Here is a 12,497-nt window from a genome sequence, read left to right on the forward strand (position 1 = left end):
ATATCAGGCCTGTGTTTGTGTCCATAGGGTATAAAAATCCCTTCCATCTCTGTCATTTATGTACGCAAGGTCTCCTTACGGGGAGTTATCTAACGTCATACGTGAAAATATTGTAGATGGGAGAGGATGGAAACTTAGGGGATGGATATATATGTTCCTGAATACTATTTACAGTCATTACTACAGCTCTTTGTAATACCTGGGAAGCTTTTGTGAGAGGCGTGAAAACATCTGCTCAGGGCCCAATGGCAGTCAAAATGTTAGGCTGTTGTAAGAGAGGGGTAGAAAATAAAACTGAACAGATCATAATGCCATTATATTACTCAATAATATGGTGTCATGTTGAACACCATATTCCCTTTTGGTCATTCCATGGGTACAGCAGCAATAGAAAAGAGCCGGGCAAATGATCAGAGGCATAGAGAGGTTTCTCTTTGAGGAGAGATTGGGGCTATTTGGTTTCAGCAGAGTTGAACAACAAGCAAATACCCATCAGATTTAAAGGTAACAAATATAAAAATAACATAAAGAAATAATGTTTTACACAAAGTATAATTATCCTGTGGAGTTCGCAATATATTATTGAGGCAGAGAGCTTGATAGGATACAGATCTGTATAATAAGAATCAGCTATAATCATACCAGCTAATTAAAAAATTATAAAGGCTATCAACCCAAATGACTCAGAACACAAACCAATTCTCCTACAATATTAGCAAAAAACCTTCCTCCGCAAACAAGTTTCATGCCTTCCTCTTAAGCATGTGGCACTGGCTATTGTTGGAGACCAGGATACTGGACTAGATGGCCCATGTGTCTGATCCAGTGTGTTAATACTTGTGCTCCAAACAATCTTTCTTGCATGATAGAATATGAATAATGCAAGACAGAGCATCTTTCCAAGCCAGACACATTTTCTGATATCTCTATTAAGAGCATGCAATTCTTTGTTAGTTATCACACTTCGGAGGACATGCAACAAATAATCAAATCCTAATCAAGATTGTCACTAATTTCAAAATTGCTGCTGCAGAGTTCAGCTGGCTTTTGTATTGATTCTTGTAGTAAGCACTGACACCACTTCTCATGAGAATTTTCTAGAAGGGAAGCTATCAGAATGATTTATAAAGCTATTGTCTCAAACTGCAATTTTGCTGAAAGTCACATAGGCAACCTGTGTGCAACTTGTGTAGCTCATATTTGCTTCCAGTTTATAACAGCCATTATTCTTGCAGGGTATTTTTGGTGTTATCATCATTACAATTTTTATACACTGGTAAGGGGGATGTAGGTAATGTTTGCCTAATTCCTTTTCAAAACAAAAATGCTGTTGTCTGGGTTATTGCACTTCTGGAAAATGCTCTGATATTATGGTGATGGGTGCAGTAGAAGAACCTGAACAGAACAGAATCAATAATTGTAAATACATTTTGTGATTAATTATCAAAAGTGGTATTACCGCAGCAATTCTTGAACTGTGGTCAATGGACCACTAGTGTTCTGTGGAAAACCTGCTGATCACATGATGCTAACTTTCCTCCCTGCTTCCACTTATTAACTCATATTACAAGAAAGCTAGAGATATACCAATCTCTTTCTGAGTATTCCTCTTCCAAGTTATCAATGCCTGGAATTGCCACAAGAATGTTAGGTTTCAGAGTAGCAGCCATGTTAGTCTGTATCCGCAAAAAGAACAGGAGTACTTGTGGCACCTTAGAGACTAACAAATTTGTTAGTCTCTAAGGTGCCACAAGTACTCCTGTTCTTTTTACAAGGATGTTAGGCGAAGATGAGGAAACTGGAGAGGAGGTGTCATTTTCAGAAATTATTTAGGAACCTCATTGAACGTCCTTGAGATTTAGGCTCCTAAATTTGAAGTGGCTTTTTAAGATGGGATTTAGGCTTCTAAATCACTTAGGTGCTTTTGAAAATTTTACCCAATCTCTGAAGGTTTATAAGACCTCTTAGTAGCACCAGATGTTCATTTACATGTAACAATGTCCTTGGGCCAGGGGATTTTTTTACATTTAATAATTGCTTGGATTTCAAGGAATAAGTGGCCATATTTAACAAACCTGATTCCATTGACTTTTAGTCATACTTGAAATGCTACAAGGTATTATATACTAATCCCTTAAATAAACCAAGCATTATTTCATTTGTTTATTTTCAAGGCCGTTTCACTGATCCATTATAGTTGCACTCTGAGCTGGTAGCACAAAGGGGACCTACTGTTTGTTCTCATGCTACAAGCTCGAATGCCAGCCAGAAATGCAAACTTCATGCTGTCCCTTTGGCTCCTGAGTCAGTCTTCTTCCAGATGAGAGGCTATAAATAGAGAGGCTTATTCTTAAGCCTCATGCACAGTCTTTGGAAGGGAGCACCTGTTTTCAGAAGTGATACCTAAAGGAATGGCAGCACTACAGTTAGTAGGCAGTATCACAGCTATCAAAATACCTTGGCCTCCTCATACTTCCAAAGATTGGAAAATACAATAGAAACTACTAAAAGGTTAACATTTTCCAAATATTTTACTAGGGAGATCTCCTGAGTTGAGGGGGATGCTCTGATATTCATAGACAATGGTGTGTGTAACTGATGGCAAATGCTGAATTGTTAATGGTGAATATTGTATCTGAATTTTTTAGACTTTTCTCCCATGTAATATTCTCTCAAACCAATCAATCTATGTGCAAATACACAAACTTCTTAGACTGACCTTATTCGTGAAAAGGGGGCTGGGGATATTGTTCAGTTTATCATTGTAGTTGGTAAGTAATTTTTTAATGAGAATCAAGCACATTCCTACGAACATTGTATAATTTTATATTCCTTCTGTTTTGTTGCCTTTCATTCTGCTTTAAAGCAGATGGGAGTAAACAAACACTGTCACAAGGCAAATATAACATTTTTCTTTTATTGTATCCAAAGGTTTTTAGAGTGATAAAGGTGGGTCTCTCATTTAAATGGTCATTTTTTAACCTAAATAGCACTCAAAATATTGCAGTGTTGTAAAACAATGGATCGTGGCAGCTTACAGCATTAATGTAATAGCAGGGCTCCGGGCTGTAGAATGCTTGGGGAGGGAGGATTTAAAGGGAAGTCCTGTCTTTTTGTCTTTTAAAGGGAAGAAGGAAAAAAAAAAGAAAGCAATGCCAGCAATCAGAAGTTACCTAACACTAAGGAAAAGAGAGAGCAGAGGCTTATTTTTGATGGTGGTATTATGCTACAGTAAATACTGCATTTGGCACCTGCCTACTATTGTGACTGGTGCGCTACAAGCAAGACAGAAAAAAAAACATAAATATAGGATCAAAATGGGAAATGGTGTATAAATGGGACTGAAGTACACAGCAAGGTGACTGCGTGAGAGAGATGGGAGTGAGTCCCATATATTGGGACACCATTTTGTTGATTACTTTGTGATAACTCCTTTGGATCCCTATGGAAGTTCAACATATGGCCATGAAGTAGGTGAATACATAGTAGGTTAATAAAAAAAAAAAAAAAAACAAAAAACCTGGTGTCCCAATATAGGAGCCGCTGTGTTCCATGTTCCACTGTGGAAAAATAGAGTCACTGCAATTATGATCCAAAACACTGCAGTGACACTATTGTGTAGGAAATACCCTTTGTAAAATACAGCAAATACTTTAATCCCTTGGTAATGCTAATTACTTTCAAATCGGGAATGTCAGTGTTTGAATGCAGATACCAGGAAATATGAAACCTCACGTTCTCTGAGTAGACATCACACAGAGTGCTCAATGGGCTAAGGCAGTTATTCCAGTTCTTCCCAACGTCTTTCTTTCTGGCTACATTTGCTTTTTACTTCTTCAACCATCCTTTTCTCAGAACATTGACACTGGAAACCCAGTACCTGACTGAAATAGGTGATCATGTTAGTTTTGCCAGGAACACAGCACATGAGCTGATACCTATTCCCATATAAGGTAAATATAAGGTAACTTTTCCTCACAAAAAAGCCTTGGTTTTTAAAAGGGTCCCCTGTAATTCTTGGTGATACTTTATACATATTTCCAAGCAAAAAGAAAAACATCACCTTTCCTAGTGGCTTGAGGGTTTCCATTGGCAAAGGCACGAACATGATGTTTAACAATTAAGTCACCAGTTACATAAAATCCTCATTGTTCCAGCTTGTTAGAGCTGTGGTACTGCCAAAACACCAAGGCCCAATAAATACATTGTCTTAATTTGCAATAATTGCTTGGTATACTTGGCTTCTCCCTCTAGGCCCAGACTGTACCTAACCCTTGCATATGTGCACTAGACTGGGGAAGGACAAGGAGCCTTCCCATCCCCCATTGCAGCTCTACATAAGGGCAAGAGTCTGTGCTCTCCCAGTGATGGAAGATGCAGCATGAGCACTGCCTGGAGTGCCACATAGGGCCAGTTGTTTAACCCAAATCTCTTTCCCACGACAGTAAAAAGTTTGTCCTAGGGTAAGAAATATAAATTCGGTCTGGTGAAAACAGTATGAACCCAGGCTCTCAAACAGGATAGTTTATAGGTGTGCTGCAGTAAATAGCTATAGTACTATGCCCACTGCTAATATACAGAACCTCCCACATAATTAGTTTATTGGCTAATTTGGTAATTAGCCAATAATTTTAATTTTACCCAAACCTCTGATAACAAATAATTTATATTACCGTATTTAATATTTATATTTGTATTTATATTCACGCAAGAAAGAGGTGTACATTTTAACAGTGAGCATAATTAACCATTGGAACAATTTACCATGGGTTGTGGTGGATTGTTCATCACTTACCATTTTAAAATCAAGATTGGATGTTTTTCTAAAATATATGCACTAGCCACTAGGAATTACTTTGGGGAAGATCTGTGGCCTGTGTACACAGGAAGTCAGACTAGATGATCACAGTGGTCCGTTCTGGCCTTTGGATCTATGAAAGTAGCATCGCTACCACCACCTGTGGTTTTGGTTCATTTATTTTAATTTATTGTAACGAAATCACAGTTCAGCAGTGATATATAAGTTTGGTATTCATGTCATATAGTGGTGCAATGTACTTTGAGAGTATATATACAGCTCATTATAGCATTAGTAACAGCAAACATGAAGTAACACCTAATTAAAATGTGTATTTGTTCATAGATGATTCAATAGAAATAAATGCATAGAACTAATGAAAGAAACAAGAAAGAATCATAAATATAAAAATATCTATAAATGTCCTTTGTTTAGAACAAATTTGATCTGTTTATACAGGTATTATGAAGTCACAGTCTAGAGAAAGCTGTCATTTAAGGACCTGGTCTTGTGGGGTGCTATGCACCCTCACCTCTGTTAGTCAGTGATCCAACTCTGATCAAACCCTCAGCCCTGATCCAACAAAGCATTAAGCATATGCTTTAGTTTAAGCACATGAGTAATCCCATTAATTTCAATGGGACTTCACACACTGATAAAAGATGATTGCTACTAAATGTTGTTATTGTTAGTGACATTGTAGACACCACCATGTGATAACAGTCTTCAATATGCGCCACTGGTTATAGAAATAGCAAGAGCAACTGCTTATTTCAGTGACAGTACTTTATATAATGCCTTCCTCTTACCTCAGTTGTCCTTATATAAGATATATGTTTAAGTACATTAGAAGCACACATAGAATTAATTTGTAAATTGCATTTGTATATGTTACTATTGCAAGAAATGCAACAAAATTTTCAAGTACTCCAACTTGATGTTAAAGTGATGAATATAAGGCATGAGCAAACTAATCATGTTCATACTCACTGTATTTGACACAGGTGGGACACATCACTTGGAGATTTAATTTTTTCCAAACAGTATCTGCAGATTACCACCACTGTGCCATCCACCTCTGTTTATGGATTTGGTGAACATGAACATCCATCCTTTAAGCACAATATGAATTTTGTTAATTACGGGATGTTTTCCAGAGACCAGCCACCAACGGTAAGTCATTTAATGCAGCATTTGGTGCTGGGATCATACTTTAAAAATGAAATGGCAAAATACAGTAATACCAGATTAAGAGCATTACTACATGACAAGAGGTGTTAATTATGAATTAATGGGAAAGAACATAAAATGGGTTTCATAAAATGTTATGGAAATGCAACAAAATGTAATTAGCTAAACAGTAAAATCACTGGGTATTTTACAATGATTTGGAAACTTGGCATAAGAAACATTCTACGTTCCCAGTAAAAAATATTCCATGTATCAAGGCTCTGATTCAGCATAGTATTTAAGCTCATGCTTAAATTCATCCCTATACATCCAAGCATTTAAGAATGACTTCAAGGGGATTAAAGTTAGGCATATTCTTAAATGCTTGGCTGAGTTGCAGCTTAAATGCTGGCCTGTCATTGATATATTCTCACCAGCAGTCAATTTCTTAGCCTGGTCACTCGGGAGCATTTGACTGAATGCCAGAGTACTATAGTCCATGGCTAAGAGTTTAAATAAGATAAGATAAAAGTGACAATGTTGAGGCTAAAAATATCTCTTGTTCTATTGATGGAGCTTTACATTAGTTTGGATGCAAATAACCCATTTCAGCTATGAACTAATAAATGTACTTGTCTGTGTATGTGTTTCTGGATGATAAAGATTGTGAACAACTGGCAAAACAAGCTATATATAATCCATTTTTGATGTTTCAGACATTTGCCAATCTTTATGGAGTTCATCCTTTTTATATGTGCATAGAGAGTGACTCAAATACTCATGGTATCCTCTTACTGAACTCCAATGCACAAGGTAATACAGTATATTATCCGTACATATGTAGATTAAGTATGGAGATGCTAAATTGTTTCTGCTATATATAAATAACTCTTTTCACTAATGACTTTTAAACATACAAATATATGACAGGATTCCTAAAATATTACACATATCATAAGTGAGTATCCAGGGACAATTATTATGTTCTCAAAGAGACTTCATTGCAATTACTGTAAAACAAGGTAAAATATACACTTTCAACTAAAATTATATGATTGATTAACTTTTTAAAACTAAATGTAAGGGTAGAGAAAGTTGAAGTCAATAGAAATTTCCTCTGGGACTGACACCAGCAAAACAAGTCAATTTAGGTTAGTACTGTGTTCACTCTGAGAAGAATAGCTTTGCACGTTACCATGGTCACCTCACTGTATTAATTTAATACTGCAATTTTTGAAAAGGGGAATCTTCACTAAAGCTATGAAATCAATTTCTTTGGCAGGCAGTGACTTCCAGTAAAAAATTAGATGCATATATATTCTATAGAGGAGCTTTAGATGCACATTGGTGGTTCCTTCATCTACAAGTGAAATTAAGAAACACAAAACCTTGCAATATATTTTATGTGCATTTGTTATTGTGCAAAATAGAATAAATCTGGAAATATAGCTCACAGCGCCATGGTAGCTTACTACTGTTATACACATTTCCTTATTTCTCTTTGTCCATACAGTGTGCCAGCCCTGCAAGACAGGACCGCCTTGCAAGGGTGCCTGTTTCTGTTTTGTGATGCTGGCAGATAGACGATTTGTACTTGTTCTGTGGTCTGTGTGGGTGGGATATGTGCTTAAAGTAAGTGGCTGGCTAACCTACTTAGCAGCTGTGCACTGAAGGGTTCAAAATGCATAGGACTGGCACTGAGGTAATTTGTACTGTGTGCAACACCTCTGTTTTCTTCTTTCAGATATTACTCTGAGTCCAAATCCATCCTTAACCTTCCGCACCATCGGAGGGATCCTCGACTTCTATGTATTTCTTGGCCCAACTCCTGAAAACGTAGTACAGCAATACACAGAGGTTAGTAGAGAACTAGCTACAGCACACAGGATCGTGTACTGTAAAGAAACCCTTAGTTATCTGTATTGTCAGATAATTTGATTATAAATTTGTCCATCGGTTATGTTTACATCAAACTGGAGCTTATGTGATTAGATCCAATGGGAGCAAACAGGAAGACTTAGTCACGTTACTCATATATAGGGCTCACTTGTTCTCATTAAAGTTATTGGCAAAACTTTTATACCTCCGCCTGGGCAATGTTTTTGTAAAAACCCTACAGGCTTTAATAGGGATGTGACTAATAAAAATTGTTCAAAGAATCTATATAATTTAATAGTGAATGTGATAGGCATTTCTATAGGTATTTGAATCAAATTGTAGAATTCCATAGCAGGGATGGAATTTCTATTTAAGTTCTCTAGGACTTTTCCTAGAGGAAAAGGAAGGAAAAGTTGTCTCTATCAATATATCTGGGTTCTTATAACAGTATATGATCACCTCCCAAGATGACATAACCAAGATCACAATAGGCCAGTGATTTAATTTTCCTCCCTGTTTAGCCCAAGTCTGCTAGGTCTATGATTAATTTTTATTTTTTATTCCCCCCACCTCTTCCTGGGGTTACCCTGTACTTTTCTTGCACAGGGCAATAATTGTAACATTTGTCAAAGCACAAAAAGCTTTTAACAGTATTTTATCCTCATCAATGTTGAAGTTCTGATTGCAGCTCCTTTTTTTGCCACCTGCAAATTCTCAGATTCATGGGAGAAGTTCCAGTTCCTACAGGCATTCATTATGCATTCGGATGAGAAAGCCAGGGAGAGATTCTAATCCTTTTTGATTTTTGTTTCACTCAGTTGTGAGAGTCAGAGAGTTTGTGAACATGGGAAGCAATAAGGAAGAAATTAGTCTGTTCCTTTAACATGATTAAAGCAGGTATTTTTGCTTAATAATATAAATCAGCAATAGTGTTTGACTTCATTTGAATACACGAAGACAGACCCCAGAATTGATCTGGATCCAAACTTCCTGAAGGTTCAAGGTAGTTTACATTCAGGTCCATCTCTAACCTGAACTTACAGTTATCATTGCAGCTGAAGAAACAAACTGATGTACAAAGAGGGGTACGAGCAGGGTGAAGCTATGTACAGGATTTCCCCAGGGGTGTTATAAAAAAGTAAATATTGTCTGAGCACCAATAGCATAAGGAGGTATCTCAGAAGGCAGAGAATAGGGGAAATATTCAGGCTTTTCTTTACATGTATCTGTCCCACTGCAGCTTCATACATAGAATAATTTTTATCTGTTCATCTCATACAATAGAGTTACCAAAATGCACATTCTGGTTGCTCCCCTCTAAATGTTGTTGCACTAGGTCTAGTGGTTGCTACAAAATTCTTTACAATTTTGCCTTTGTAAACAAATAACATCACTATGGTATTGACTATATTCCCTGTAAGAAGTAGAATCAACACCATGTTAATGGCTTGCAAAGCCAATTGTAAAGATCAGAATGGTAACTATTGTAATTATCAGGAGAAAAATTACGAATGTCACTACTTAGATCCATGGTGTTTCTTCCGCCACCTTCTCCCCCTCTCTACAGCCAGCTTCTTGTTCAAAGTGCTGGATGGCAGAGAACAAGCATAAAGGGTGGCCCATAATTAGGGCCCTACCAAATTCATGGCCATGAAAAAAGACCGCGAAATCTGGTCTTTTGTGTGCTTTTTCCCTGTACTATACAGATTTCATGGGGAGACCAGAGTTTCTCAAATTGGGGGTCCTGACCTAAAAAGCAGTTGTAGGGGGGTCACAAGGTTATTTTAAGGGGGTTGTGATATTGCCTATTTTACTTCTGCGCTGCCTTCAGAGCTGAGCGGCAGGAAAGTGGTGGCTGTTGGCTAGTTGCCCAGTTCTGAAGGCAGAGCCACCGCCAACAGCAGCGTAGAAGTAAGGGAGGCAGTACCATAACACCCCCCCTCACACACATACACAATAACCTTGTGACATTCCCCCCCAAGCCCCCCCCCCCCGCAACTCCTTTTTGGGTCAGGACCCCTACAATTACTGTGAAATTTCAGATTTAAATACTGAAATCATGAAATTTACTATTTTTAAAATCCTGTGACTCTGAAATGGACCAAAATGGACTGTGAATTTGGTAGGGCCCTACCCATAATATATGGGAAGCCTACCGCAAATGCATTTTGGGGAAACACTGGATTAATACAATAGTGTTTCTATACCACAGACCTGGATTAAATCAGATACTATGATGATCAGTGTCCTAGAAATACATTAATGTTCTCCCCATATGACCAAGAGGAACAAAGTTTGTTGGTAATATTTTAGTCCCCATTTATTCATGTTGCAAAATCAACATATTTCAGCTACAGGGACCAACTGCAAGATTTATGTAAAAATAGAAAAAGGATGGGTTGTAGTGGGGAAATATTACTCTTTTCCTACGGTGGGACTGGATAACGCAGCTTACACTCCGGTAAGGAGAGAACTCTGTTTATTCTCTGTTTGTCTGGTGGTTGCCATCTTGGCCAACACTCCGATGATTGGACCTCCAGAGGTAAAAGCATAAGCTGCTACAGCTTGAGACAAAGAATCCTGGGTCTCTAGCTGGGCTATAATAGACTCATCTCTTCTGCTGATCAGGCACAGAAGAAGACCTGTAACACATACTGACCAATGGATTACATTAGTGTTCCAGAAAGGGCAAGATCTTTCTGTTTTTGTTTCTGCCAAGGGGAAAGGGATCCTCTAAAATTGCATGAAAGAAAAAGAACTTTGGTTGGTTTGGTTGATTAGCTACCATAACTGTGGGGACCAGTGTTGTACATGAAAGAAAAAGAACTTGGTTTGGTTTGGTTGATTAGCTACCATAACTGTGGGGACCAGTGTTGTATACTATGCTTTGTTTAAATAATCATAGAATCCTAGGACTGGAAGGGATCTTGAGAAGTCATCTAGTCCAGTCACCTGCACTCATGGAAGGACTAAGTATTATCTAGACCATCCCTGACAGGTGTTTGTCTAACCCGCTCTTAAAAATCTCCAATGATGTAGATTCCACAACCTCCCTAGGCAATTTATTCCAGTGCTTAATCACCCTGACAGTTAGGAATTTTTCCTAATGGCCAACCTAAACCTCCCTTTCTGCAATTTAAGCCCATTGCTTCTTGTCCTATCCTCAGAGGTTAAGGAGAACATTTTTTCTCCCTTCTCCTTGTAACAACCTTTTATGTACTTGAAAACTGTTATCATGTCTCCTCTTAGTCTTCTCTTCTACAGGTTAAACAAACCCATTTTTTTCTATCTTCCCTCACAGGTCATGGTTTCTAGACCTTTAAACATTTTTGTTGCTCTTCTCTTGACTTTCTCCAATTTGTCCACATCTTTGCTGAAATGTGGCACCCAGAACTGGACACAATACTCCTGTTGAAGCCTAGTCAGCATAGAGTAGAGTGGAAGAACTGCTTCTTGTGTCTTGCTTACAACACTCCTGCTATTACATCCCAGAATGATGTTCATTTTTTTTGCAGCAGTGTTGCATTGTTGACTCATATTTAGCTTGTGATCCTCCAGATCCCTTTCCGCAGCACTCCTTCCTAGGCCGTCATTTCCCAATTTATATGTGTGCAGCTGATTGTTCCTTCCTAAATGGAGTACTTTGCATTTGTCCTTCTTGAATTTCATCCTATTTACTTCAGACCATTTCTCCAGTTTGTCCAGATCATTTTGAATTATGATCCTATCCTCCAAAGCATTTGCAACCCCTCCCAGTTTGGTATCGTCCACAAGGTCTTGTTTACAATATAACTTTTAAAGGATTTTTTTTAACCAGTTAGTGAAATATTTAGCTCTAAACACGCCTTATGTGCACATGCAACATTACTAATGCAGCCAGGCGCTGTGGCTGCTAATCATGCATTCCCCTTGTTGAAAGCTTAAGCATTCAGAAATTACAATGATGGGGCCATGTAAAAATTGTGGGAGACAGATAGAAGCCTGTCCTAGCACATGGTTTCCTTACTGTAATCAGTTTTCAATATTATTATTTTTCTGGACAGACAGGAATTCCTAACTAAGCTATGTAGCTTATTTGGCTGGTCTTCCTTCCAACTAGCTGCATGTATAGTAGGACATCTCAGAGTGCTAGTGTCCAAATGTTGCTGACACCACTCTCTGTGTATGTGTCCTTGGGATGCTCTATCCACTGCTGCCCAGATTTTCCTACAATGCACTAAACATGGTGCACCCACAATTGTGAGGCAGAAAAGCTGCAGTGTGTCCCCTCAAACAAGGTGTTCAATTCTTCTTTCAATTACAATGCCACTGCATTGCAAATCATCGCAAAAAGGAGGCTGCAAAGCTGGTGAATTCCCCTGTGCAGCAGGAACCCCGGGGTGGGACAGAGCTGGTCTAGTGGCTGTTGGCCACCCACCCACATTTCCTGGCATAGGGCGTGTGGCCTGTGAAATGGGGATGTAGCTGGAGCTCGTTGGCATTCCATCTGTTCCTGGGTGCTGGAATAGTCCATTGGGCCATGGGCAGCCAGACGTAATTTAGAGCAGCTTGTAGTGATCTATTGTACTAGAGTATAATAGCATGGTTTAGAATTTAATCCTAGTCATGCAACATAGCCACACAACATAGTACTCTGACCATATTCTAAAAC

The 12,497-nt window shown here is 38.3% G+C and overlaps 1 protein-coding gene across 1 annotated transcript in view; it reads left to right on the plus strand.

Annotated features, from left to right (window-relative positions):
* LOC117875522 (maltase-glucoamylase, intestinal-like) overlaps nucleotides 1–12,497 on the plus strand; it is a 108,483-nt gene that overhangs the window by 21,463 nt on the left and 74,523 nt on the right. Inside the window, exons 5-7 of the mRNA XM_034766906.1 lie at nucleotides 5,803–5,971; nucleotides 6,685–6,781; nucleotides 7,713–7,825. Coding sequence (XP_034622797.1) covers nucleotides 5,803–5,971; nucleotides 6,685–6,781; nucleotides 7,713–7,825 — 379 coding nt within the window. The remainder of the gene's footprint in view (nucleotides 1–5,802; nucleotides 5,972–6,684; nucleotides 6,782–7,712; nucleotides 7,826–12,497) is intronic.

This window comes from Trachemys scripta, chromosome 1, assembly GCF_013100865.1.
Source record: "Trachemys scripta elegans isolate TJP31775 chromosome 1, CAS_Tse_1.0, whole genome shotgun sequence".
NCBI lineage: Eukaryota > Metazoa > Chordata > Testudines > Emydidae > Trachemys > Trachemys scripta.